Genomic DNA, 27,293 nt, shown 5'->3' on the forward strand with positions numbered 1-27,293 from the left:
GGATAAAAAACTGGCCATGCAGCTCGTGGTGGGGTGGGTCTTACCTGGTCAAATAAAATAAAACATTTTTTAAATCCTTTATATTAAGTTCACTTGCTTGCTTGCTTGCGCGCTTACGACCGTGCAAATCTTTCGGTCGTTTTTAACCCACTTCCCGTGATCCAATCGAGCTGTTCGTGACAATTTATTTTCGTGAAAATTTTTTTCCAAAATTTTCCACTTGTTAGGAAAAAAAAAATGTAATATTTTATTTAAAACACCAATGTGATAAAAATGAAACGCTTACTCAAGAAAAACAGAAATGAATACTAAAATAAAACCGATGCCACGCATATAAAGGATTTATAGTGAAAAACTTTGTTTTTACGGGTTAATTTTTTTACAAATAATAAGTGGATAGCAACCCGATCGTGGCCACGAGGTTGGAAGCCGGCGAGAGGTGAAACGGGAGAGACTCCACGCCACTCCCAAGACCCCGCTAGATGGCAGCAGGACTCCGAGGCTTTGATCTCAATCCCATCTTAGTGACATGTTGATAGCGATGATGGTGAGCCCACGATCAGAGGTGGGTTTTTTTGGGGGGTTAAATCGCGTAAATATAAAATGTGTGTCATTAAACCCGCCACCACCCGACACACAGATCGTAACGCAAACCAAACGAGGCTAATTCGTGACACGTTCGGCACTTAACCGGTTGTATGCTACAATCACCTGGTAAAATAAAACACATTCCTGCGGAGGGAGCTGGTAGGAACGTTGGGTTGCTCGGTCAATGGCCAGGGTCAACGGCGGCGTGGTGTATTCCGCAAATATGCCCGACTGTGAGGGCGGGCGCAAGCCGGCGTGAGTAGGTTAAACGTTGAGTTTTATAAGGGCACCACGGGGCAGCCCCTCCCCACCCCTCCCACCCCCCACCCAGCCCTACCCTCCCCACCCAGCCCTACCCTCCCCACCCAGCCCTACCCTCCCCACCCAGCCCCACCCCTCCCATTTTTGGATGCACGACGGACGGACACAACAATTCCCTGTGGGCTGGTGTAACCAGAGTTTCCTACCAGTAATAATTGAATAGCAGCTGAGAAATATGGTGCGGTGTGCCATTGTCAACGTTGACGTGGCCGCAGTCTCCGACGGACACCCGATTAGTGGCGCACGAGTAACGAATTGGCCACCTCACTAATTGGCCGTGTCGGGTGGTGGCGGGTTTACCGACACATTTCTATGTTTACGCGATCTAACCCAAAAACATACCTCTTGTGGTTAATATTGGGCGCGAAAGCCTCTTCGTACGTGTTAAGATGATGACGATGATAGTGGTGGCGGCGGCTGTCAACAGCAGTGGAGATTATCTGAACCGGTCCTGGGTCTCCTCTAGGTCGACTCGGCCTCAAACGAGTACCTGGTGCGGTGTGTAAACATCGCTACTGGGGGAGACAAAGACGGCCGGGCGTGGTGTTGGCCACCCACCCCCTCGTCGTGTGCCGTTCCGGCCGTCATTGGTGCTGCCACTCGCTAACAGCACTTGCCCCTAGTCTGGTAAAGGCTAAACTCATGGGGGATCTTTTGTCTTTGCACAAAGCCGTACGCCGAGAGGCAAATGCGGAAGACGTGATAAATATGAATAATTATGTTTTATCATTTTATCTGCCAACAAAACGGACTCCTTTTACAAGGGATGTTTGCGTTGTCTTTGAGTTGTGCGCCTTTTGGCGTCATCTGGTCCAACACCATGTGAGACTGGGCTCTAATAAAAGCTGCCTCGGGTGTGGACCAATCAATTTCAAGGACAGTGCATACATTATCAGAGTTGTTTCTTTTTGTTTGCATTTTGACCGCAAGTGTTGTGGTTAATGCAAACATGATCCCTTGTAAAAAAAGTGTCAGTTTTGTTGCCAGATAAAAGTGTAAAACCCAATTACTAAAAGCCACATTACGGTGAAGCGTTGCCCGTGTGAGCTAACCTGCGGCGAATGGAACATACAATGGAGCACTCTGCTACCTGTTGCTATAATTGCTACGGAGAGCCGATCGCGTATTAAAAAAAACATTTCGATAATAAATGAAGGCAATGATGAATTTTTTCGATTGAAAGCTTTCGTGACTGCAGGGATTCGTCTTCTTAGTTCTTTCGGTAAAGTCACGTAGAAGGAAAAAAAAACATAATAAAATTATTCTCACGACGTTTCGGCCACAACGCAAGCAGCCGTCCTCAGGTGAAAACCAGGTCTGTCGGGGAGACAGGCCACAGTTCACATTTGGGGGCCGGATTCAGTGCCAAGGCGTCTGTGTAACGCGTGCAGGGTTGATGTCGGTGTGCGTCTGGTCACGATTGGAGGCACGGGGGCAGCCCTCGGAGGGACACTTATAAATCGAGCGTTGCTGCCGTTTCACAAATCTCTGGTGCTCATCTCTTGTGGTAGTCGTCCCACTTCTCGGGAGGACAGCACAACGCAGAGTTATTTACCCATCGTCATCGTCTCCAAACTTTAATTTCAACGTGTCGCCCCGGTGAGGGTTCGCGTGATGTGACGGGACCAGGGCGGACCCGCTAACAAAAGTTGGCTCTGCACTTAAAATTGGCCAAATTCCGGCTCAGGAGAATAAAAAACAACAACAGTTTGACCAGCACGCAAATAAACACATTCCTCCTGCGGAGGGAGCTGGCAGGAACGTTGGGTTGCTCGGTCAATGGCCAGGGTCAACGGCGGCGTGGTGTATTCCGCAAATGTGGTGGGTGGGTGGTGGTGTAAACCGGAGCGCCGGGCGAAACAACAGAATCCAGTCTTTTATTTTCTGAACGGGGGAGAAATACAATCGGTGACACGGCCGTGAATGAAGCGACGGGTGCGTGCGTGAGCGGGTGCGTGGGTGGCACGCGTGCGCTCAGAAATGAGAGGAAACTCCAAGGAAGCGAGATTATTTACACGGAACGTACGGGGGGGGGGGGGGGGGGGGTCCGTTCCCCGTGATGGTGAACGGCCGAGCGGCCGAGAGCAGCGCCGTGACGGAAGATATCCGTGAGGACGCCGCGTGGCTGAGTCACCGCGACGGACGACGATTCCACGAAATGAAAACAAACTAAAATTAACCCCCCACCCCCTTCATCGAGGAGTAAGCGGTCGTGTTAAATGAGTACACACAAACACACACGGCGCAACGACACGGGAGCGTGCGCAAAAAAAACATGCAATGATGTTTAATTGTTAATTACAAACTCTCCTCCTCCCCCCCTCCCCCCCAAAAAAAATAAATCCCCAGCGGACGGGGTGAGCTACGAGCGATAGGAGTAGCGCGCTACAGATTCACAATCGTCAGCAAATTTTGAATTTCCACCAAGTACTTAACGCCACGATTAACAACAGGCAAGATTTTTTTTTTTTAAACGGCAAAATTATAAATATTTTTCACACCCCGGCCGCTAGTAATCCGACTGCATTTTTGTTTTAGCGCGGAGTTTTTATGTTTGATTTCTTTCAACGATTTTTTTTGTTTACCAGGTAAGGCGCCACTGAACTGCTATACACAGCTCTTTCTTAGCAGCCACCTGGCGATCACAAATGATAGCTCAACCAAGTGGTGTTATCATCATCGTGTGGAAATTTTAAAGCAGTAGCCAAATAATCTAACGGCGTGATATCGAATCTAAATGTGGAGGGGAGCAACCGGAGAAAATTCCACGCGACCACGGGGAGAGAGAGAGACACGCACGCAAACTCTAAATATACAGCGTCAAGGTCGGGTTCGAACCCACGACGTCCTGTATACCAGGCGAGGCGACACCTCGCCACTGTGGCCGCCGCGGTTAAAGATTGTTTAACCCGCCGGCGGCCGTCATGCCAAATCCACACGTGGAGAGCGCAAAAGAAAAACAAAATAATCTCTCCGCCCTTTGGAATCCAACTCATCGTTAAAATTCTCTTCGCAATCTCTTAGCGATGGAGGGCGAGGGGGTTGGGTGGGGGGGAGAGAAGGCATGCAACGATATAACTTTGTTAAATCACACGCTTCGACGATCACAGTCATGCACCAACACAAAAGGATAAGCTTCTACGGAGACAGAGCGAGTAATTCAGTAATTCGTGGGACGGCAGGAGAGAAATGGCACACCCCCATTGCAGCGACGACACGGACACGTGTGCGTTACAACCTATTTTGTAAAAACTGCACGCACTCACGCCACGAGGTGGGGGGGGGGGGCGGCAGCGGTCACGTGACCTCGCAGAGCCTCTCCCCCCTGGCGAACGGTGAGACCGTCCCTCCTCGTCACGAACAGCAGGCGTCGTGGGGCCGGAAACACGCGCCGAGCTGCAACGCGCAGAGGTGCGCTGCTGCTGCTGCTGCAGCTGTGCCCACAGGGTGCGTCACGTGACCACCGCGCTCAATGTGCCTTGCCCAGATCACCAGGCTCAAAAGCCGACTGTGTACGAGACCTTCCCCTTCTTTATGCAGTTAGCGTAGGACCGTCGCGCCAAACGTGTGACCTTCTGTGACCGGATTCGCGTGAGCCGCCCTCCCGTACGAGACCCAATGACCGTCAAGACAATCCCGGATGGTATAGGGCAGGGGTCGGCAACCAAAATAACAAGAAGAGCCATTTCTTTCCAATTCGGTACAAAATTCAGTATTTCAAGAGCCGCAATGCATCTGAGTACATACGTACTCATCGTCAAGAAGCAGCCCGTAAAGAGCCGCATGCGGCTCCGGAGCCGTAGGTTGCCGACCCCTGGTATAGGGGGTTGGTAGCAGCAGCAGCAGCGGGCATTCGCGACTGCCGTGCTTTATTGGCGGTCTCAACGACGATGCAGCCGGAAGGTTCGGCTCAGGGGCTGGTGGTGTGGACAAGGCCGAGAGGGGACGTCGGCGCTCGCGGCGTTGGCGATCGCGCTGCCAGCGTGGACGGGGAGTCGCGTGGACGGGGAGTCGCGTGGACGGGGAGTCGCACCTCCGCCCTGCGGCGCGCTGGCGGCGGCACTGTCGGCGCAACCTTGGCGCGGTCAAATCAACGAGCGGCACCACCACAGCGGCTTCAAGCGTTGTTTACCGTTCACCGACCGCTGGTCGGCGAGGGACCCCCCCCCGCCCGCCCAAGTTCGTGATTTTCCAGACCCCAAATTCCTGCGAACGTTTTACAAAATGTTTGCAACGTAAAGGCCGAAGGGTGTGTTGGGGGTGGGGGGTGTACCGAAGGAAATTGAAGGGCAAATAGTTTGCCGGCAAAAAACTGTTTCCGCAGTCGCCGATTGCGATGGGAAAAAATAAACAAAACTCGTGTGCCTTCAAAAGTAACCTAATAATGCTTCATTGGCCCAAAAAATGTTGAACGGATCCCACCGCAGCGATCCGTCGCGAGCACAACTGGCGATGGCAACTTTCAGCCGTGGCGCGGCCCAACCGATGACATCAAGCCCCATCCTCTCCGTTAGAGAAAGGGCCGATTGACGTCCGGTGCGTGCGTGCGATGTGGGCAGGTGAGAGCGAGATAGAAAGGCCGTCGTGCAGTGAGTTGTATTGATCAATCCGCTACGCTGGGTGGGATGTGTGTGTGTGTGCGGAAAAGGCAAGGGCCGATTGCCGGGACAGACTTTGGGGGTGGTCTGCACGGGGATCTGGGTCTCTACGCGAGTCCAAGGGTCTCCGTTGGGAGCGCGAGTCTACGGGTCTGTCTCCTGTACGATTCTGCATATTTCTACGGGAGTCTAAGGCCAGATGGTCGGATGAGCGAGTAAGACTGTCAGGGCAGACTGACGAGCTTGTGTGTGTATGGGTCTCGACCGGTGTGCGAGTCTATAGTCTCCGATAGGAATCTGCAGATCTCTATGCGAGCCCAAGGCCAGATGGCGGGATGGGCGAGTGTGACTGTCAGGGCAGACTGACGAGTTTGTGTGTGTATGGGTCTCGACCGGTGTGCGAGTCTATAGTCTCCGATAGGAATCTGCAGATCTCTATGCGGCAGCCACAGCAGCAGCCGCCGCAGGATCTGGTGGAGAGGGGAGACTTCGTTGGACAGGAGCGTGCGGGAGTGCCGTGAACGTTCTTGGTCGCGTTGCCATTGTGATCTTGTACTGACCGAGCAGTTGACAATCACCAAACGAATTCTGCTGCCCTGCCCAATTTGCCATGCTTGCCCATGGTTGCCCACAGTTGCCCATCGTTGATTCCTTGCCGGCCAACGATTGCCGTAAAACTATCCCCCACGGTGGGATCACGTTGTTAAGTTATTGCGCCAGTGAGCTAAAACAAGCTAAGCCCGCACGAACGCGCGCGAATAGGGATGGGGAGAAAACAAGACGTTTGGAAAGGGAAATAAAAATTACACGTAATACTCAAAATTAGAACGATTATCATTATTATTATCATCACACCTACACATACGTTCGTTCAATATAGAATTGTGTGTGTGCGTGCGCGTGCCCTCGCGTATATCTTCGAAAGCAGAGGGTTGGTTGTGGTGGTGGTGTCGTTGTGGTGGTGGTGTCGTTGTGGTGGTGGTGTCGTTGTGGTGGTGGTGTCGTTGTGGTGGTGGTGTCGTTGTGGTGGTGGTGTCGTTGTGGTGGTGGTGTCGTTGTGGTGGTGGTGTTGTTGTGGTTGCTGATGGAGCTTTGAGCAGGACAGAAGCGGCTGCCACAAGCCGGGCCAAGGAGGAAGCGGCAACGCTAAACCTTGGGGGGGGGGGGGAGGGGGCGGGAGAGAGGAAATCGGAATAAACATTGGGGACAGACCTCAACAAGCACACATAGCTCCAGCCAACAGGACTGGCGTTCTCTTCCTATACCAAGCACAGATTCGGACGTAGCGTGGAATCCTGCTGCGGTCACATCCAAGGGGTGGAGCACCCCAGTTAGTTCACACCTCTCACTGCTGCACCCGACAGGGTCCCGAGTGGAGCACTTCCAATCAGCACGGTTGGCTACGTACGGTGCAGAAGAAGTTATACATATGTACTTGCCCGTAGACTCAACACTGCCCGTAGACTCGGCACTGCCCGTAGACTCGGCACTGCCCATAGACTCGGCACTGCCCATAGACTCGGCACTGCCCATAGACTAACACTGCCCATAGACTCGGCACTGCCCGTAGACTCGGCACTGCCCGTAGACTCGGCACTGCCCATAGACTCGGCACTCTCATAGACTCGGCACTCTCATAGACTCGGCACTGCCCGTAGACTCGCCATTGCCCGTAGACTCAACATTGCCCAGACTCAGCACTACCCACAGACTCAACACTGCCCATAGACTCAGCACTGCACCTCCGATTAGCACGGTTGGCTACGTACGGTGCGGAAGAAGCTCAACGCACGTACGTACAACACACACAGGGGCTTGACCGATGATCCGGCCCTCACCGATTCACTCGCGTCAGGGAAAGCACGGAGGAACGGACCCCCCCCCACGCGTGTTTATGTTGGGGCGATGGCGGACAATGAGAGCCGTTTCATCGTGAGGCAGATCGCAAGTTGTTTTCAGGGTCACCGCAGCTAGCGTCGTGTCCGGCAACTTGTAAACGGTGTAAAGGTGCTGCGGAGGACCTCTTCTAAAGGGGAACTTGGCCTAGTCTTCCGCGCAGGTCAAACTTCTCGTTATGCGTGTGTGTGTGATTAACTTCTTTCGCACCGTACGTAGCCAGCCATGCTAATCGGAGGTGCAGTGTTGAGTGTACTGGCAGTGATGAGACTATGGGCAATGTTGGTCTATGGGCAGTGTTGAGTGTACTGGCAGTGATGAGACTATGGGCAATGTTGGTCTCTGGGCAGTGTTGAGTGTACTGGCAGTGATGAGACTATGGGCAATGTTAGTCTCTGGGCAGTGTTGAGTGTACTGGCAGAGATGAGACTATGGGCAGTGTTGAGTCTATGGATCGTGTTAGTATTTGGGCAATGTTAGTCTCTGGGCAGTGTTCAGTCTATGGGTCACATTGGTCTATGGGCATCACGTATGTGTATTGAACTTCCTTCGCACCGTACGTAGCCAATCGCGCTAAATCGGAGGTGTGGAGACAAGCCACCCACACTTCACCCCACGCAACCCGCTAATCGCAGCCACACTGCGGTGACCCCGTGTGACATCGCTGGGTGTGTGGCGGGAGTGGGGCCGAGGAGATTTGAGAAACCCGCTTCATAGTTGACCGCTGGCGTGCCAGGTGGCAGCGTTAAACCCCGGTGTGACCTCTGGCGGTCCACCGTGAGAACCATTGCACCCCAACGGGAAGGGGGGGGGGTGGACCAAAAAAAACTCGCGCATTTAACGCTCTGAAGGAGTCTCTTATTTTTTGGTTGGAACGCTCCTGGTGAGTGTTGTTGATACTAACCGCCGGGGGTGGGGGGGTGGGCGGGATGATTCAAATCGCAGGACCCGCTTAGTAGGGGTGGGGGAGGCACGCGTCTGGCACACGGCTTGACAAGAGGATAGAAAAATAAACTGTCGCTCAAACGTAAACACAAACGCGGGAGACGTTAAGCCACCTCGGCAACGCGATGAACCCCGGGCGGGCGGGCGCGGGATGAAAGGCGATCGCATCTCGGGGGCCCCACACCCCATGTGTGTGTGTAAACCGACCGCATGGAAAACCGCTCGCGGTCACCGCACGCCGGCGACACAGGATTCCGGCGACGGTTAACGGCCACGACGGCGCGTGCGGCCGCGGTCATAACCGTAGCAAGCAGAGCGAGCTGCGGTTACGACAACAACAATAGATGTCCGATGATTCGTGTAGGAGAACGGTTGCGGTGTGGCCCCGACATAATCCCTTCATTTGCAAGCGTGTCCCAGCTTGCAAGGGGGGAGGAGGGGGGTTGGTGGCCAGCATCACACCCCAGTGCCGATGTCTACCATACACTTAAATGCACCGGGTATTTGGTTTGCGGCCGAGTCAAAACAAGGCGAGGCCCAGGACCGGGCTCAGATACTCGTCACTCATGCACTGTTACTGTTGGTGGCGAGTGGGAATCGAAATTGCATCACCGGGTTCGTGACGCTGCGCTAACGCTTACACAAAGACAAAGATCCCCCGTGTAGCCTGGAACAGACTGTTGAGGCAAGTGCTCTTAGCGTGGAGCACCTATGAAGGCCGACACGGCACACGAGGTGGTGGGTGAGGCCAAGCACTACGCCTGGCCACCTTTGTCTCCCCAGTGGCGATGTTTACACGCCGCACAACAAGTACACTCATGATGAGGCTGAGTCGACCTAGAGGAGGAGGCCCAGCAGGGGTTCAGATAATGGTCACCGATGTTGGCAGTGAGCAGGAATCGAACTCGGGTCGCCGGGCTCGGAGCGTGGCACGCTGACCGCTTGACTACTGCTTCCTAGTACCAAAGACAAAGATCCCCCGTGTAGCCTTAACAGACTGTTGGGGCAAGTGCTGTTCGCGAGCACCTATGAAGGCCGGCACAGCTCACGAAGGGGTGGGTGGCCGACCAACAACACGCCCGGCCGCCTTTGTCTCCCCAGTGGTCATGTTTTATACACCAGCTACTCATGAGGCTGAGTCAACCTAGGGGAGGCCCAGGTCCGATTAAGATAATCGTCACTGTTGTTGGCCGTGAGCGGGAATCGAACCTCGGTTCGCCGGGTTTGAGGAGCAGCGTGGCAACTGCTACACCACCGCTCCCCAAACACACACACACACACAGGGGCACATGTCCGCGCTCACAATCTCACAAATTGCACAGACCAACCCACCTCGCACGCAGCCTTACCTCCGTATACTAAGTTAATTAGTATTGCGCTGACGAACCTTCTCCTTGTGATTGTTGGTGGAGTTGCTCTTCCTGCAAAGACAACAGGGACACGAAGCAGGCGTCACGCGCATGTGTGTGTGTGTCTGTGCGTGTCTGTGCGTGTCTGTGCGTGTCTGTGCGTGTCTGTGCGTGTCTGTGCGTGTCTGTGCGTGTCTGTGCGTGTCTGTGCGTGTCTGTGCGTGTCTGTGCGTGTCTGTGCGTGTCTGTGCGTGTCTGTGCGTGTCTGTGCGTGTCTGTGCGTGTCTGTGCGTGTCTGTGCGTGTCTGTGCGTGTCTGTGCGTGTCTGTGCGTGTCTGTGCGTGTCTGTGCGTGTCTGTGCGTGTCTGTGCGTGTCTGTGCGTGTCTGTGCGTGTCTGTGCGTGTCTGTGCGTGTCTGTGCGTGTCTGTGCGTGTCTGTGCGTGTCTGTGCGTGTCTGTGCGTGTCTGTGCGTGTCTGTGCGTGTCTGTGTGTGTCTGTGTGTGCGACCACGACGACGAGGTTCAACTTAGCTGCGGTTACTATATTGTACATCGAGTACAGCCTGGTTCTCCTATAACGCGGTGGGAGGTGCGTTCCTAAAGAACACCGCTTGATGGAATAAAAAAACGCGTTATAATAAACAATGGAGGGGTAAAGCACATCTTCTTGGTGCTTTCGGTAAAGTCACGTTTTATTTTTATTATTTCCCTTCTACGTGACTTTACCGAAAGAACCAAGAAGATGAATCCCTGCAGTCACGAAAGCTTTAAATCGAAAGGGTAAAGCACGGTCCGCGATAATGCGTGAAATGCGTACGCGGGCCGAACAAAGACTGAGGGCGCGTGGCTAGCATCTAGAAGCATCCAGCAGCATCCCAATGCCTTGTGCGGATGTTATGCAGAGGCAGCCGTGACATCCACTCGTTTCTAATCGCGCGGCAGGTCACTCGATCGCGTCCCGTGTTACAGAAAAACCGTGTTCCATAATACAACATTCAACATCTACCCAATTCGCGTTATGAAAACAATACACTGCGTTATAGGAGAACACGTATGTTGAACTTCTTTCGCACCATACATATTGGCGCTCTCGTTCTCATACACGCAGCGCTGCTGATTTTCAAGAACACGACAAGTGACTGCGGTAGCTACACGGCAGGCGCCCACGTCGCCTCGCGTTGTGCGATCCCAACCCGAGACAAATTTGGCAAACGCGGTACCGTGACGCCCGCACACACAAGCGGAACCCTCCCCCCGTTTCCCCAACGACGTCGAGGGGGATCTTTAACGTCTCCCCTGGCGCGTGGCGGCTACGACTAACACGCCACGCACAACGTTCACCAGCGCGGCCTGCCGGGTTCGAATGGCTTGGCCCGACGTGCTCTTACCGCTCGCCACGTCAGCGCTGTGGTACGCACCCTTGGATGATATTGGTATTATGGATGATATTGGTATTATTGATATTGGTATTATGGATGATATTGGTATTAAGGAGGATATTGGTATTAATGATGATACTGGTATTAAGGAGGATATTGGTATTATGGATGATGTTGGTATTAAGGATGATGTTGGTATTAAGGATGATATTGGTATTAAGGATGATATTGGTATTAATGATGATACTGGTATTAAGGACGATATTGGTATTATGGACGATATTGGTATTAAGGAGGATGTTGCTATTAAGGAGGATATTGGTCACGAAGCCTACGCATTAAACTCACTCTCGGGGAACCTGATTACGATCCGAGATCGAAAATCCGGATAACGTCAGTGGTGAGAAAAATATCTAAAAAACGGTCCTGAGCCTCCCTACCACCATCATTCATCCAACTGCTACCGGGGGCAAGATGTTAACTACCTCGCCTGGTACACAGGAGTTCGTGGGTTCGATCCCGTCCCCGACGCCTGCTGCATATTTGGAGTTTGCAGTCTCTCTCTCGTCCCCGTGGTTAGCGTGGAGTTTTCTCCGGATCCTCCAGTTTTTCCCCTCCACATTCAGAGTATTTGGCTGCCGATATAAATTTTCACTTCGTTGGGATATAATTTGTGATCGCCAGGTCGCTCCTGAAAAAGAGCTACGGAGCTCAGTGGAGGCCTTACGTGGTGAAACAAAAACTAGTTTAGTTAGTGTGGCAAAGTATGGTTAAAACACAGAACCCCCCCCCACGCCACATGACCCGCCAAAACCGGGAAGTGCGACCGGAAGTAATACTCACAGGGGAGCTGGGTCGTCATCTGTTGAGAAGGCGGCCGCGTGGGCAAACGTCACCGTAGGAGAAAGGAGGAAGAGGAAAGAGAAGGGAGAAAGTTAGGGCACAAACTTGGGCGCAGTTACAACCAACGCGTGCGCGCGTAACGACATCACGTGCCACGACGACTTCCCGAAACAATTACAACGAGAGTCACACTCGGCACGAGACGCGGGGCGCGCGGACGACGCAGTCGTGCCGAACCGCGCGTTGCTTTCCGGCACGACTCCCGAGGTCTTCGCCGTGCGTGCCGGAAAGGGGGGAGCGGGGGCAGGGTGGAAGCCGATTCTTCGGAAAGTAAACTTCTCGAAGAAGCAGCGGTGGCAGCAACAGCATAGCAACAGCATAGCAACAGCAACAGCATAGCAACAGCATAGCAACAGCACCAGCAGCACCAGCAGCATAGCAACAGCAGCAGCACCAGCAGCAGCAGCAGCAGCAGCATAGCAGCAGCAGCAGCACCAGCAGCAGCAGCAGCAGCAGCGTCGCAACAGCAGTGTGCGCAGCAACTCGCGCGGCGGACCCGTCGGGACATCGCTCCGAGCAAATGCGCGTAGCAGGTACGACACCCGAGACCGGCACGGGAGAGTCGCGCGTGGCACGACACTCCAATCGTCACATCCACACAATTAGTGGGAGGGGGAAAACAATGGAAAGGTCGCCGGGTCAGAAATGGATTTTGCCGTCAAATTTTGCTCGTTTAGGCAAAGGCCACTTGTCCGAAACTAGGCAACGCAGCGGAACCTGAGGGCGGCATCGGTTAATACGTGTGCGACGCGTCACGGCGGGCAGGCCGCACGGGGGATCGAGTTGGATACCAGGGGTATGGGAGATCCTCAGGATTTATACCGTAGACGAATAACTCGGAGGTGAAATCGAAGAGGTGTGTGTGTGCGCGCGCGTGTGTTCCCGTGGCCACGTAGAGGAGAATGTAAAGGATAGGAGTAGGGTAGCAAGGAAGATCGGGAAGAATGTCGGCAATTTCGAGATTTATTTATTTTAAAAGTGGCAGATGCCGAGCGGCGTCTTTCATGGCGATCGGTGGCGACTTGACACGCGGTGACTTTTAGACGCTGCGGATTGTAATTGTGACCCTGTGACTGTTTAATTAGAATTTAATTGAGCTGAACGAGTTCATTAAAACTTAAGAGCTTGGTCTACTTGGTTCTTTCGGTAAAGTCACGTAGAAGGGAAATAATAAAATAATAAAAATAAAACATAATAAAATAATTCTCACGACGTTTCGGCAACAACGCAAGCAGTCTTTCCGACAGACCTGTTCTTCACCTGAGGACAGACCTGTTCTTCACCTGAGGACGGCTGCTTGCGTTGTGGCCGAAACGTCGTAAGAATTATTTTATTTTATTATGTTATATTTTTATTACCCTTCTACGTGACTTTACCGAAAGAACCAAGAAGATGAATCCCTGCAGTCACGAAAGCTTTAAATCGAAATTTAAGAGCTTGGTTCAACTGTTCTTAGTTAATTTGTACAATAGACTTTGGATGCAACATTAGAATTTACATGGTTTCTAAAACGCAGCCGCATGCATCTCAGCGTAGCGTCTTGTTTTTTTCACGTACCGACATTCCGGGGTCCAACGATGGATAATTATTATAATCGACGACAGAGGCGCCATCGCAACTCGTCCTTGGTGGATGCCCATTGCTAAAATATTTCAGTTTAGCGGGACGATCAGAATTCTTGCAACGGAAAGTCCTCGCTTGCATGATACCCGAGGGAGTGGGGGGGGGGTTCAATTAAAAAATCGGGTCGTCACCAATTAATTACAAGAACAGTGTAGCCATCATTGGCGATCTCAACAGAACAACGTCACGGTAAATTTGAAGCATAATCAACCCCCGGTGTGATGTTGTTTGTGTGGCGGCATTCTCGGCGGCCTATTTGGGTTGAGTGCAAGTGGCGGAGGTTCAGGTTGGGGGCCTCGGTCCGTCTTAGCGCAGGGGGACAGATCGCAGGAAAGCACGGCATGATATTAAACACACGCAAGGACAAACAAAACCACAGACACGCGCGCGTGCTAGCACACGCGCGAACGCGCACGCACAGAGCCATAAGCAATGCGCAACAACATCCGTGCACACACACACGCCGACACACAGAATAGATAACACGGCGCAAGCGCGCACACACACACCGACTCACTTCAGCAGTGGTTAACAATTCACAAACGCAGCCGTTTCGCTTGCTTTGCCTTAACTGTTGAATTTCCCCCAAAAGATTGCATCCCGATTGCATTATCTGCGTCCGAATCGTCGCGAGAGACTAAGCGCCCGCACTGTACCCCTCGCAGAGCAGCGCGGTACCGCTGGGAAACCCACGGAAGCGGAGGTCACAGAGCTACTTCTGAGACTCCTTCTAGTTGGGTAGCACTTTCCCTCCCGCTCTGCCATACGGGAGGAACCTTTGCCGCACAACAGTCAAACCCGTACTCCTAATTATCGGAGCCGGAATTTAGTTCAATTAAGCGCAGAACCCAATTGAAAGTGTTGGGTTATTTTGCTGTTTTTGTGTTGCTGTTCAGTCATTGGGGGACCGGCTGTGAGACCAATCAACCTCGCTAACATTTGAGACAATCCGGTGTAAGTCTCGGTCGGTGGCTGTAACCCAGATTGGAACCCGTGACCCTCAGACGCCTCCTGCTCGACGTCCTGCGACCTTCCGATCCAACCCGGCGACCTCCCTGCGTTTCGTAAACTTTGTGCGGTCAAACAAAAGCGACGCGGCGCGAGTGAGGAACAAAAACACAACCGGCGGCGTCGCGCGGAAACAAAAACAAAGAACTCTCACAGCACTGGGCGCCGGGCCCACACACACACACATGGCGTGCGCACGCGCGCACACACACACACACACACATGGCGTGCGCACGCGCGCACACACACACACGCGGCGTGCGTACGCCACACGCCTCGCCTTGCGCAAGCAGAATCGACTCATCGCCCTGGAATTGGAACTCAAGATGACCCAAAAAAACTCCCCCACGCCGATTGTGGCTTTCTCGATTGATGGGGGGGGGGGGGGGGGGATAAAAAAAAACCCGGGGAACGGGCCTGCACGTGCGTGCTCGCGTGTGCTTTTGTTTTTAAACCTAATTTTGGTTTGTCGTGAAACCCGCAATTATAGCGGAGCTTTCAGAACCAAAAGCCGAATGCTTCCGACGGCAACGTCGGTAAATCGACCTGCGCCGTCTCGGCGATTCCAACAATTCCAAACGGGCGTCAATTTCTGCTATGCCGGGACGATGTCACGTGTAAGGCATTTGGGGGGCGGTGGTGAGACACGCACACACCACACAAACCTGGACAGGTGGAGAGAACACGGAGGACAGGTGGGTGTCAGAATGTTTATGTGTACACCAGTGGCGGTGGGGGGAACGGGCTAAAGCGTATGACTATCAACATTGTCGGCTTGAGTCCAAACGAAACGGGAGGCTGCGCAAGGAACCGAAAACCAAACCCCAAAAAATCCTCCGCTGAAATTTGTCGCGTTTTTTTTTGTCGCTAAGGTAGGCCGCCCCTCCTGCACCCTAGCAACGACGATGTAGTTTACTCAATGCGAATAAACGCACCGCTCGGGAGAAACCGGGCGTCAGCGGCTCACATTTCTTAAGCCACCCCCTATCAGCGACAATGTGGAATGTGGAAATCCCAGTGGCGTAGGGGACGCGCCGGTTCGTCGACAGCCAAACGAAAAAGACGAAAAGGCACAGGTGGCGAGTGCGGGGATTGCCGGAGATGATGGCCATGGGGGGTGGGGGTGGGGGTGGGGTAAGAAACCTTTTAAAAGTTAAATAATAATTTTAAAAAATGCCGTTGAACTGAACGGGACTCTCACGATACAAACAGAAGACAAACGACAAAAGATATAGAACCGAAAAAAAAAACGAGAAGAAAAATAATAACTTTGGACACTCCAGACTTTAACCACCACATCACAAACCGGCATGCGTTTGTAATAGGTCGCACTTACCACCAGATATAAGACAAGAGGCAATTGAGGGGAAGGAAGAAAAGGGGAGTTTCATTAACAAAAATCCCAAGGCAATGGCATAAAAAAATATATTAATATTATTATATCTATGGGCACTTTTGAGCAGCGTTCAAATTTCACTTTCGGAAGAAAAAAAAAAGTTTTTTCTTCTCCGCAACTAAAAATCCACGCAAGTCACAACACGTTCAAGAGTTGTATCATTTTGCACGGTCCTCGCGTGTGCGCAGAGTTAGCAGCAACTTCACTCGCGGGTCGCAGACGCCAACACCTGGCGGATTTCCCCTGTTGTAGATTAGGAGTTTGCAATTTCTCCCCGAGGTCACATGGCTTTTTCTCCAGGTGCTCGGGTTTTTCCCTCCACATTTAGAACCCAAATCACGCGTTTAGAGTGTTTGGTTGCTATACATTTCCACGTGGTGATGATGATAAGCCACTTCGTTGAGCTATCATTTGTGATGGCCAGGTGCTTCTGAAAAAGAGCTGTATAGCTCAGTGGGGCCTTATCCGATAAAAAAAAATATTTTACGCTAATAGTCTAGTTTAGAATGAGATCCCAGCTACCTAAACAACAGTCACGCTTCTAGAGCGACTGCTGTTGGCCAGCATGGTGCTGGCCACCCACCCTCTCGTGTGCCATTCTGGCCTTCATAAGTGCTCGCTAACAGCACTTTCCCAAACAGTCTGCTACAGGTTACACAGGGGATCTTTGTCTTTGTTTGTTGTGTGTGAGAAAGCACACTAGCCTTTTGCCAGGCACAACAACATTTCCATTAAACATAAAACCGCTCATTTAAAAAAACCGTGTCTTTCACGCCTCTCTATCCTCCGCACCGTGCCAGACGACAGGCTAACGCATGCCAGGTGCGGCCGAGGGGCGGTTTCAGGCTACGCAGCGAGTGGCTATGGCTAAACAAACGGCCACTGTTTACAGATGCGCCACTGACACCTAAACAAAAGGTAAGAACACCGGAGGCCGTAGAAATTCACAACACCACAATCTCTCGACACTTCATCGTGCATCCCCCAGCCGCTCACGGAACCCCTAATATACCACCCAATGCTAATCCCTCAAACCCCTACAGACGTTTTTTTAGGTGTCCGGGTGGGGTGGGGTGGGGTGGGGGTGGGGGGCAGGCTAACCAAGCGGCAGGATGCCACCTTCCACACGGTAAACAAAAAAAAACACAAAATGCTTGAGCGCAAGGCGGTTCCTCGCGGAGGCCTGCACCTGGCGCCGTCATGCGTTTAGCGGCGGCGTGTGGCGACGCGTGGCGACGCGTGGCGACGCGTGCGTACCGTCGGGCACATCGTCGGGCTTCTTGCGTTTCTCGTAGATGAAGATGATGGCGATGAGGATGACCACCTCGGCCACGATGCCCAGGAAGGGCCACAGGGCGGCGAGGCGGCTGCGCACACGCAGCAGCAAGGTGTGCGTGGCGGTGCCCTCGCTGTTGGTGGCCTGGCACGTGTACTCGCCGCCGTCCGTGTCCACCACCAGGCCGTGCAGCGACAGCACCGTCTGGTTGCCGGTGCTGGCGATGGTGAGCCGCCCGTCGCGCGAGCCGTTGGTCACCCCCACCACGTTCTGGCGGGTGTCACCCACACGTTGGTGAGCGAGCAGAGGAGAGAGTGCAAAATAAATAAATATACAGGAACTCCTCTGATAATTGTTTTTTTTTTACCCTTTAATCTGGCAACAAAACTCACACCTTTTTTACAAGGAGTCATGTTTGCATTGACCACAATACCTGCAGTCAGAATGCAAACAAAAAACACAACTCTGATAATGTATGCAGTCCTTGAAGTGGATTGGTCCACACCCGAGACAGCTTTCCTTAGAGCCTAGTCTCACATGGTGTTGGACCAGATGACGCCAAAAGGCGCACCTGTGTTTTTTGTTTGCATTCTGACTGCAGGTATTGTGGTCAATGCAAACATGACTCCTTGTAAAAAAAGGGTGTCAGTTTTATTGCCAGATAAAAGGGTAAAAAAACAATTATCATATTTTGCTACTGGCAAAGGAGGTTCCAGTGGTGTATAGGAACTCCTCTAGTTATGAACAAGTTCGGTTCCAGGTCTGTTCATAAATCAATCTGTTCTTAAGTCCAACTTTTCTCCTGTCGATTCCAAACACGTTGTACGGCATGTACACTAAACACAGGGAATAATGGTTTTAAATGTTGTATAATCTCCTGCAGATGTCACCACCGTCATCTATTGCGCAGCGGTTGACCTTACGACTCTTGGTCAGAACAGGCAACTGGACATACGGACAGGTTTGTTCGTTTCTCTGAATGTTCGCAGAGTCAAATGTCCGTAAGTGGAGGAGTCTCTGCATATAAATATATACCAGTCAAGTTTTTCACCCTTCGTAGTCACCGATTTATGGGCGCCGTGCGGAAATGAAGCGAAGCATCCTGGGAAACGGTAGAGGGAAGAGGCCCCCGTGGAAAATTGTGAATGAGGTAATAAACTAAACTAAAAACTATAATATTTTATCAGGTGTAAGGCCCCACCGACCTACTATATAGCTCTTTTTTTAAAAGTAACCTGGCTATCACAAATGCGCGCTCGATGAAAGTGGCCTACCATCTAAAAAGTTACAGCAGCCATATACTCTAAACGCATTCTAAACGAGCGAAAAACCGGATCACCCAGAGAAAAATCCACGCAACCACGGGGAGACACACGCCAACTCCAAATATACATACAGCAGGCGTCAGGGTCGGGGTTAAACCCACGACCTCCTGTATATGAGGTGAGGGAGATAACATCTCACCACCGGGGCATCCGTGAGTGAATAAGCGAGCGAGTGGTGAAGCGAGTGTGTTGAGTATTTGGCTGCTTCTTCTTGGTTCTTTCGGTAAAGTCAGAATAGGTCTGTCATTCAGACTGTCTTCTCGACAGACCTATTCTTCACCTAAGGACGGCTGCTTGCGTTGTGGCCGAAACATCGTGAGAATAATTTTATTATGTAAAATTTTTATTATTTTATTATTTCAATTCTACGTGACTTTACCGAAAGAATCAAGAAGAGGAATCCCTGCAGTCACGAAAGCTTTAAATCGAAAAATACTTGGCTGCTATGACACGGCACGCACACGCCACCGGTGGCGTGCGCGTGTGGGGGAGAGAGAGGAGACGCACACTGACATCATTGTCTCTGGGCTTGTAACTCCAGGTCCAGTCGACGTCCGGGTAGCCGTTGCACTTGCACACCAGCTCGGCGGCGTCGCCCTCCCCGTGGTTCTCGGACTTCTTGTGGGTCGTGATTTCTGGCCAAGCTGCACATGCACGCACGCACGCACGCACACGCACGCACACACGCACGCACACGCACGCACGCCAACCTCCAGTCATTCTCGCAGCAGTAGCAGCGGCGGCGCCTTCCGGCTAACCTTCGAACAAAGATGGGTCACCGCATCGCGCGGCGCTTTGGGATGCGTTTCTGCGGCCGTCTGGAACACTTTTCCTTCCGACATGAGGAAGCTTACTGGAGCGGTGAACTTTTAAATCACCTAGATTGAAAACGCATTTCTTTTGGATTGCGTTTTGTGTTTAGTTTGTTGTCCTTCCTTTGCACCTCCAATAAGCACGGTTGGCTACGTACGGTGCGAAAAAAGGTCAACATACATACAAACACATGAGCATTGAAACACACAAAAACAAAGATCCCCCAATAGCCTTCACAGACTGTTGGGGGAAGTGCTGTTAGCGAGCGACTATTAAGGCTAGAACGGCACATGAAGGGGTGGGTGGCCAACACCACGCCGGGCCGCCTTTGTCTCCCTGTTGCCAATAATAGAAAACATTGTATCAGGTACTCAATTGAGGTCAAGTCGACCTAGAGGAGGCCCATGACCGGTTCAGATCATCGTCACCGATGTTGGCCGTGAGCGGGAATCGAACTCTGGGTCGCCGCGTTCAAAGCGCAGCGTGCTAACCGCTACTCTAGCGCTCTCCGCTATGCACAGGTACACGTACACAAACGTGTACATGCATATATGGCCACCACGCACACACACACCAGTTACAATGCAATGGTTTATCATGAGCTATGGGAAGAAACGAGAGAACCCAGGAGGAAACACGAGCAAAGACAAAGATCCCCCGTGTAGCCTTAACAGACTGTAGGGGCAAATGCTGTTAGCGAGCACCTATGAAGGCCGGCACGGCACACGAGGGGGTGGGTGGCCAACACCACGCCCGGCCGCCTTTGTCTCCCTAGCGGCGATGTTTACACATCGCACTAGGTACTCATTTTAGGCTGAGTCGACCTAGGGGAGGCCCGGGACCGGTTCAGATAATCGTCACTGGTGTTGGCCGTGAGCGAGAATCGAACTCGGGTCGCCGGGTTCATAGCGCAGCGTAGCGCTAACTGCTACACTATCGCTCCCCACGAGCACACACACACACGCAATCGCCACTCAATCGCCACGCAGAAAAAGGCGCTCGAGGTCGAGAATCGAACCCGGGGCCCCTCTTGCTGCGCGGATGTTTTCCGGCGTGCCGCCAGCACCACCACGCCGCCAACACCACCCTGCCGCCAACACCACCACGCCGCCAACACCACCACGCCGCCAGCACCACCACGCCGCCAGCACCACCACCCTGTCGCCAGCACCACCACGCCGCCAGCACCACCACGCCGCCAACACCACCCTGCCGCCAACACCACCACGCCGCCAACACCACCACGCCGCCAGCACCACCACCCTGTCGCCAGCACCACCACGCCGCCAGCACCACCACGCCGCCAACACCACCCTGCCGCCAACACCACCACGCCGCCAGCACCACCACCCTGTCGCCAGCACCACCACGCCGCCAGCACCACCACGCCGCCAACACCACCCTGCCGCCAACACCACCACGCCGCCAACACCACCACGCCGCCAGCACCACCACCCTGTCGCCAGCACCACCACGCCACCAACACCACCACGCCGCCAGCACCACCCTGTCGCCAGCACCACCCTGTCGCCTGCCCGCCCGCGCGCGTCATGCCGGCCCCACCACGCCACACGTACATTTCACGGTGATGTTGCCCTTGGCAAGGGGCGAGGTTTGGAAGACGCAGACGTAGACGCCCGAGTGCTCGGCCTTGGCTTTGGCGATCCTGCAAAGGAGAGAGAGGAAGGAGGGAGGGACGACACAAGAGGTTGGTTGCTTTGGGTGGCATGGGGGGCAAACGCCGACCAGGGGGTGGGGGGCGGGGTCTGGCAGTCGATTTTATTCAGCGAAGTCGGCTTCCTCCACCCCGAGATGGACAAACTAATCTCTTTACAACTGCTTTTTGTCTTTAGTCTGTTGTCCTTCCCCCCGCACCTCCGAATAGCACTGCTGGCTACGTACGGTGCGATAGAAGTTCAACGTATATACGTAATGCCTGAAGTGACTGGAGGCCGCTACATTCACAAAATAATGAAAACAATTAACTGGGAGATCCCCGGGTTTAGAACCCGTCCTAGGCAGGAAGTTGACCTTCAAATCGTTCCATCACAAGTTGCTCAATGATTCACCCCGCCAGCGTTCACCACGCCAATTGTTCACCACCACGTGCCGCCGTGCGCGTTGTTGTATACTAACCCTTCTTCCATAATTGAGATTAATAATATTTGATGATTTTTATATATTATCTTTTTACTTGTTTTTTAATGAGTGAAACACACCAAGCGCAGCAAACTGCAAAACACCAGGTGTTGTTAAGTAATGAACCGGAGGAGGGCTAGGATGGCAGAATTTACAACGTTGCTTCAAGGGAAGATAAGGCCTGATGAACGGGCACATGTCACCCGTGCAGGCGGCAGAGACAGTGGGAGTGTCAGCCAGACATAGTTAAGGCAAAAGCCCAATCATCCTGCATGGTTTTAAAGTAACGTCAAAATTCGAAATTCAACAACAGAGTAGGCTAAATTATCGATCCTCGCGCTCGCTCAAACTGGAGACCAGGCTGCGAGCTACATCAATGAACCATTGCCCATTTGCTAATCCAATACTGAATGTTAATATTACTGAAGTCAAAACGAATTCTATGACCTCAGCACATGGGCAAATAATAGGGCAGTGTCGACTCAAAGGCAATGGAAGAAAACAGAGGCGCCTTTGTCTAAATCACAACCACAGAAAGCCAGGAATCATCACTGATTGTGTGTTCAGGAATTCCGAGCTAGTTAGAACACGTGCACAGGGGGGGAGCTGATGTAAACAACCCTGCGCGTCTGGATGTGAGGGGGCCTTTGACCTGAAAGTAAGAATAACACTCCCAGAGCAGAAGGTTGGATGACCACAGTGAGACGAGAATAAGAGTGGTGTATATCTCTCAAGGAGGCAGACCCAGCTGAACAACAAGGCTGCGGGGTCACCAGAAGTTCGCATTCGCCTAGTTAAGACAAAAAGCTCAATTATTCTGTATTGCTATTAAAGTAACGTTAAAGTCGGAATTTAACAACAGGGTAGGCTAAAGTTATCGATATTCACACCCACTCCAATTAAACCAGGCCACAAGTTACGCCTACTGAACCATCACCATTATTAAGTCAATATGAAATGTTATTTCCATACTTCAATACTTTCTATACAATTCGACCCGAAGCATATGACAATCAGAACCTTCCTAAGTCAAAATTGAATCGCACCCAGACAGGAGCGAATAGTCAATATAAGGTTGAAGAGGGAAGGAAATCAAGAGCACGGCGAACTGCAAACGTAAGCAAAAAGCCGGGAACAACACCAGCCCAGCAACAGCGAGTGGGGCTTCGACAGGCCATAAAGTAGAATAATAACTCCCGGGGTCAGGGGACACAAGAAGAAGCAGGCAGACAAAAACCAGAACTGACTCCAAGGTTCAACCGCCCTCACCTACTCAGGGGTGACGGAAATTAATGAGGCCTTGAATTAACGGCAGGCAACAACAACGGCGAGCAGAGATAGGGTGGGGCAAAGACTGCGGGCTATGGAATGCAACTTCGTGTCAGTAAAGCCCTGACAAACAAGTTAAGTTAAAGACATCACAATACATAATATCGCACATAACATCAATGTTAACGCTATTCACCGTAAACTATATTCCGCTTATATAACCATCCAGGCACCAAGGAATACGAATTCCTAGGATCAAGAAACTTACCCCTTAACCTAAGATATCGGAAATAAATTAATAGTAATAAGTATATGCATGAAAAGACAAAAGTAAAACTTATGGAAAAGCCAGGATAACGGGATGAATCACCACCAGGTCGAATATAAATACATAATAAAAAAAAAAACAATGTTAAACCCAGGGTCGGAGAGAAAGGGAGATCCCGGCCGTCTTTGTATCCCCGCAGCGCGGGATAGGAGTGTGTGTACGCTCGGGGAAACACCTACACTTGGGTCGGGAACCACGATGGGAAACGACAGACCTTAGGTTACATACAGAATCATAACTGTGAAATAGTAAGGGACAAATGTTAACTTAAAACTTTTAACCATTTCTTTGTGCGCCGGGTCGGAGAGAGTGTTGCCCCTCCCTCCAGGTTGTGCAACACGAACAAAGACGCCTATGAGACGATTTGTAACGTCTGTGTTTTGGGTTCATGAAGAAGGCCAGACAAGAGATAAATTGCACCCAGACAGAGAGACGACTTCGAGACAATTTGTAACATCTGGTTGTTTGCTCGTGGGTTTTATGGAGGGAGTTGACAACGGAATATACCGTCAGTGATGCACACAAGGACATACGGACACACACATGGACACACCTGCCTACGGACAGATCCTGACACAGCAAAAATCGGAAGCCCCGCCTTGTGGGCGGGATCCAGGGGGATTTTTCAGCATAAAGGAACGGATCCTGAACATTGGAAACCAGTGCGACGGGAGGGTCCACTCAGAAGCTCGACCGGGAGGGTCGACTCAGGAACGAGTGCGACCAGCGGGTTCACTCAGGAGCGCGACCGGGAGAGTCGGCTCAGGAGGAGTGCGACCAGTGGGTCCACTCAGGAGCGCGACCAGCGGGTCCACTCAGGAGTGCGACCAGAGAGTCGACTCAGGAGCGAGGGCGACCAGCGGGCCGACCCAGGAGCGAGCTCGACCGGGAGGGTCGACTCAGGAGCGAGCTGCGACCAGCGGGTCGGCTCGACTCATCTTCAGCTCGTCAATCTCTGCTGCCGCCGGAGGTCTCCGCTGCCGCCGGTGGTGAGCGTCGCGACTTGGCGACGATCCAGCGCTGCACGCTACGAGCGAGTTGTGGGCGCCACCTACCGACCGGGTTCCGAACTGCGACAGCGTATCAACAGCCATCCGAGCCAATTCACCACGGTGACAGGGGAGCGCCTGATACGTATGACGCGCACCGCCCCCTCACCACACGACCACCAGGCGTCTGTTTGACATAAAGAATCGACTCCGAACACTGACTATTCAAGACAACTCTTACCACTCAAACACACTCGAACCCATAAGTCATCCGTGGCTGGGAAGGCATCACAACGAGACCGAGTGGTGGCCTCCGTCGTATAAGAGTATTCTTAATTTTTATCTTTAATATTTAGTGGGCTGTACTCTTAATCGCATAAATTCCCAACAGATCCATCAATACGAACTGATTCTTGGCACCTCCTTCCGCCGAGCCACGCTCACGTGGGGAGTGGTGGCCCACCGGATCCTTATCAGGTGATCTGGTCCCCAATTAGTAAACTTGGTATAAGATAACGATCTTCGGAAAAGGAGCACCGTCGCAGGCCCTTACTCCGAGCCGTTCTGCTGTCAGATAACCTGCCGATGTATCTGTTGAGATTGGTGCCTTTAAGAATAGTAACTGTTTTGATTGTGTTTTTTTTTTTATCGCCGTATAATCTTTCAAGTATCCTTCAGTCATAATCGCCGCACGTACTCGCATCCTCTACAGAATATTCAACTGTCCCGTGACCCAAGGTGTTAACAACGTGATAAGGGTTGCGTATGATCAATAAGGAGTGCGGTACTGCGTGAACAATATTGAGTATAATCATTCATTAACGTTAAGGTTTTCTTAGCATAGTATTTGCATGTTTTAACGACTCTCTCTCTCACTAACAACCATCGCGTTATGCGGGATCCATGTGCAGTTGTCAAAGTGAAATCAGACAATCGTTGATGATACTGTATTGATGCCGTATTGACGTTCCGGGATTGAGAGTTCGCATACTATATCATAGTTAAGGTTGAATTAGTAATAAATTGATCAATACAGAAGTGGTTGTGTGATTCTTTCCTGAAATCTATGCATAAGATCTGTTTCTGCGTTGAGATTTGAACTTGGTGACCTTAATAAACACACTAATACATACTCAGTAAATGTTAAAGCGATAACGGGGTGAACCGGGGTCTGGTTATCATAACGACTTGCGTTATCATAATTACACCCACTCGCATAATTAATACGATTACCTCTCGAATTGGCATAATTAAAATGTGCGTAATTACATAATTAACATATTTCCGGATAATTACACATTTGGCCAAATTTCATTAATTATTATTATTTCCACTGAATATTCATAACCCACACATACAACATAATAATTCACCCACGCACGCATACAACATAACAAATTTTCATAACCAACATATACAACATAATGGGGGCTCGTCCGGGATTTGAACCCGGGACCTCTCGCAGACAGTTATGCATGAATTCAGGAACGAATCACTGATGTGTTAATCAAAGTGTTGTGAACTAACGTTGCCTTGTGATTGTAAACGGGGGTATACAAACAAAACGCGCTCTGAAGGGAGGTACCAGAGTAGCAGAGTATAACAAAGACAGCTGGGCTGAGATTATTTGCTCGAGTTAAACTGACGCATCCTGTGATACAATTGTTTATATGTGCTCTGAAAGGGAATTCTAGAGTAACTCACGACGCACATGAGATGTTAGAATTAAGATACACTCTTAAGTCTATTAACCACACTACATAATAGAGATGGCACAGGATCCACAACATTCTGAGTTTGACACACCAACGCATAACACTGATACAGAGTGGACCTCTGAGGAGGAGATGGAATCTATGGAAAAACAATATCGGGAATTTGTGTTAAAACGTACTGGACGGACTGCTAGCCAGCAGACGGAGCAGAGAGATATATGGGAGGGGAGCCATACAGAAGATGTTAAGGCCCATAGAAGGAAACTACTTAAGGACGTGATGAAATGTGGCAAAGCCAAACGTGACGTAAAAATTGCAGAAATAGCGAGGGTAGACTCGTATCTCATCGCACAGACAGACAGAGAAAGATTATGGAATGAGGAAAAATTTGAAAGGGAGAGACAAGAGAAACTGTCCTTAATGGTGCAGGTAGAGCGTCTGCACGCCCTCGTGAGAGAGAAAGAATCCGCACTAAATGCACCAGTGAAACACCCAGACGTTGATACACAGAACACATACGGGAGTAACAATTTACCACACTCCGAGCCACGGGGACGTAGCCCAGGGCCAGATCCCACAATGAGTGTGGCTACTATGCAAAGCAATTTTGATAAAGTAACACCCTCGCAAATCGAGGAGAGAGAAGAGGAAATAATAATACAAACGGGAAAACATGAGGCCGACCACCCCAACGTTAGAGAGAGACAAATAATTAACCCTAAGTCATCAGGATACACTGTAATGATAGAGCGGGAAAGGGCGGAGCTGGTGCAAGACGGGAAACATGACATAAACAGAACACCAGGCAGACGCACGCTACGCAAGTATGACCGACATGATGCAGATGACAGAGACAGCTCACCAGAGAAACGCACCTCGCACAAACACGACCAACACGACACACGTAACAAGAGCTCACCAGAGAGACGCACATCACACAAGCAGGAGCCATGGGATAAGCAGAAATCACCGAGCCAAATTGACCCACGTAACAGGTGCAAAAGGCACTACAAAAGTGATGTTAAGCAGAGCCATCGTGATGGTGACGGCTCATCTGACACTGACTTCTCTGACAATGACCAACACGACACGGATAACAGGAGCTCACCAGAGAGACGCACATCACACAAGCATGAGCCATGGGATAAGCAGAAATCACCGAGCCAAGTTGACCCACGTAACAGGTGCAAAAGGCACTACAAAAGTTATGTTAAGCAGAGCCACCGTGATGGTGACGGCTCATCTAACACTGACTCCTCTGACAATGACCAACACGACATGGGTACCAGAGAGAGCTCACCAGAGGGACGCATGACATGTAAAAATCACCCACGCAAAACCACCCGCACCAAAAATCCCAGAGACAGGAATCCCGATAACCATGAAGCACGAGACAAACATAAATTCAACACCTCACCTAGCAGGCACCACAC

General features: G+C 51.5%; 1 protein-coding gene across 2 annotated transcripts in view; it reads right to left on the bottom strand.

The window, feature by feature from the left end:
- Positions 1-2,772: 2,772 nt before the first annotated feature.
- Positions 2,773-27,293, bottom strand: part of LOC133354926 (neuroplastin-like) — a 62,786-nt gene continuing 38,265 nt past the window's right edge. The window contains exons 3-8 of one of the 2 annotated variants that reach the window (XM_061572156.1): positions 20,998-21,086; positions 19,115-19,251; positions 17,264-17,552; positions 11,920-11,938; positions 9,698-9,769; positions 2,773-6,659 (exon numbers count right to left, since the gene is read on the bottom strand). In XM_061572156.1, coding sequence (XP_061428140.1) covers positions 9,712-9,769; positions 11,920-11,938; positions 17,264-17,552; positions 19,115-19,251; positions 20,998-21,086 — 592 coding nt within the window. In that variant the 3' untranslated portion in view covers positions 2,773-6,659; positions 9,698-9,711. The remainder of the gene's footprint in view (positions 6,660-9,697; positions 9,770-11,919; positions 11,939-17,263; positions 17,553-19,114; positions 19,252-20,997; positions 21,087-27,293) is intronic. The other variant, XM_061572236.1, reaches the window with a different exon arrangement.

The sequence above is a fragment of the Lethenteron reissneri genome, chromosome 1 (genome assembly GCF_015708825.2).
Source record: "Lethenteron reissneri isolate LAM-NWPU_2019-01 chromosome 1, ASM1570882v1, whole genome shotgun sequence".
Taxonomy (NCBI): Eukaryota; Metazoa; Chordata; class Hyperoartia; order Petromyzontiformes; family Petromyzontidae; genus Lethenteron; species Lethenteron reissneri.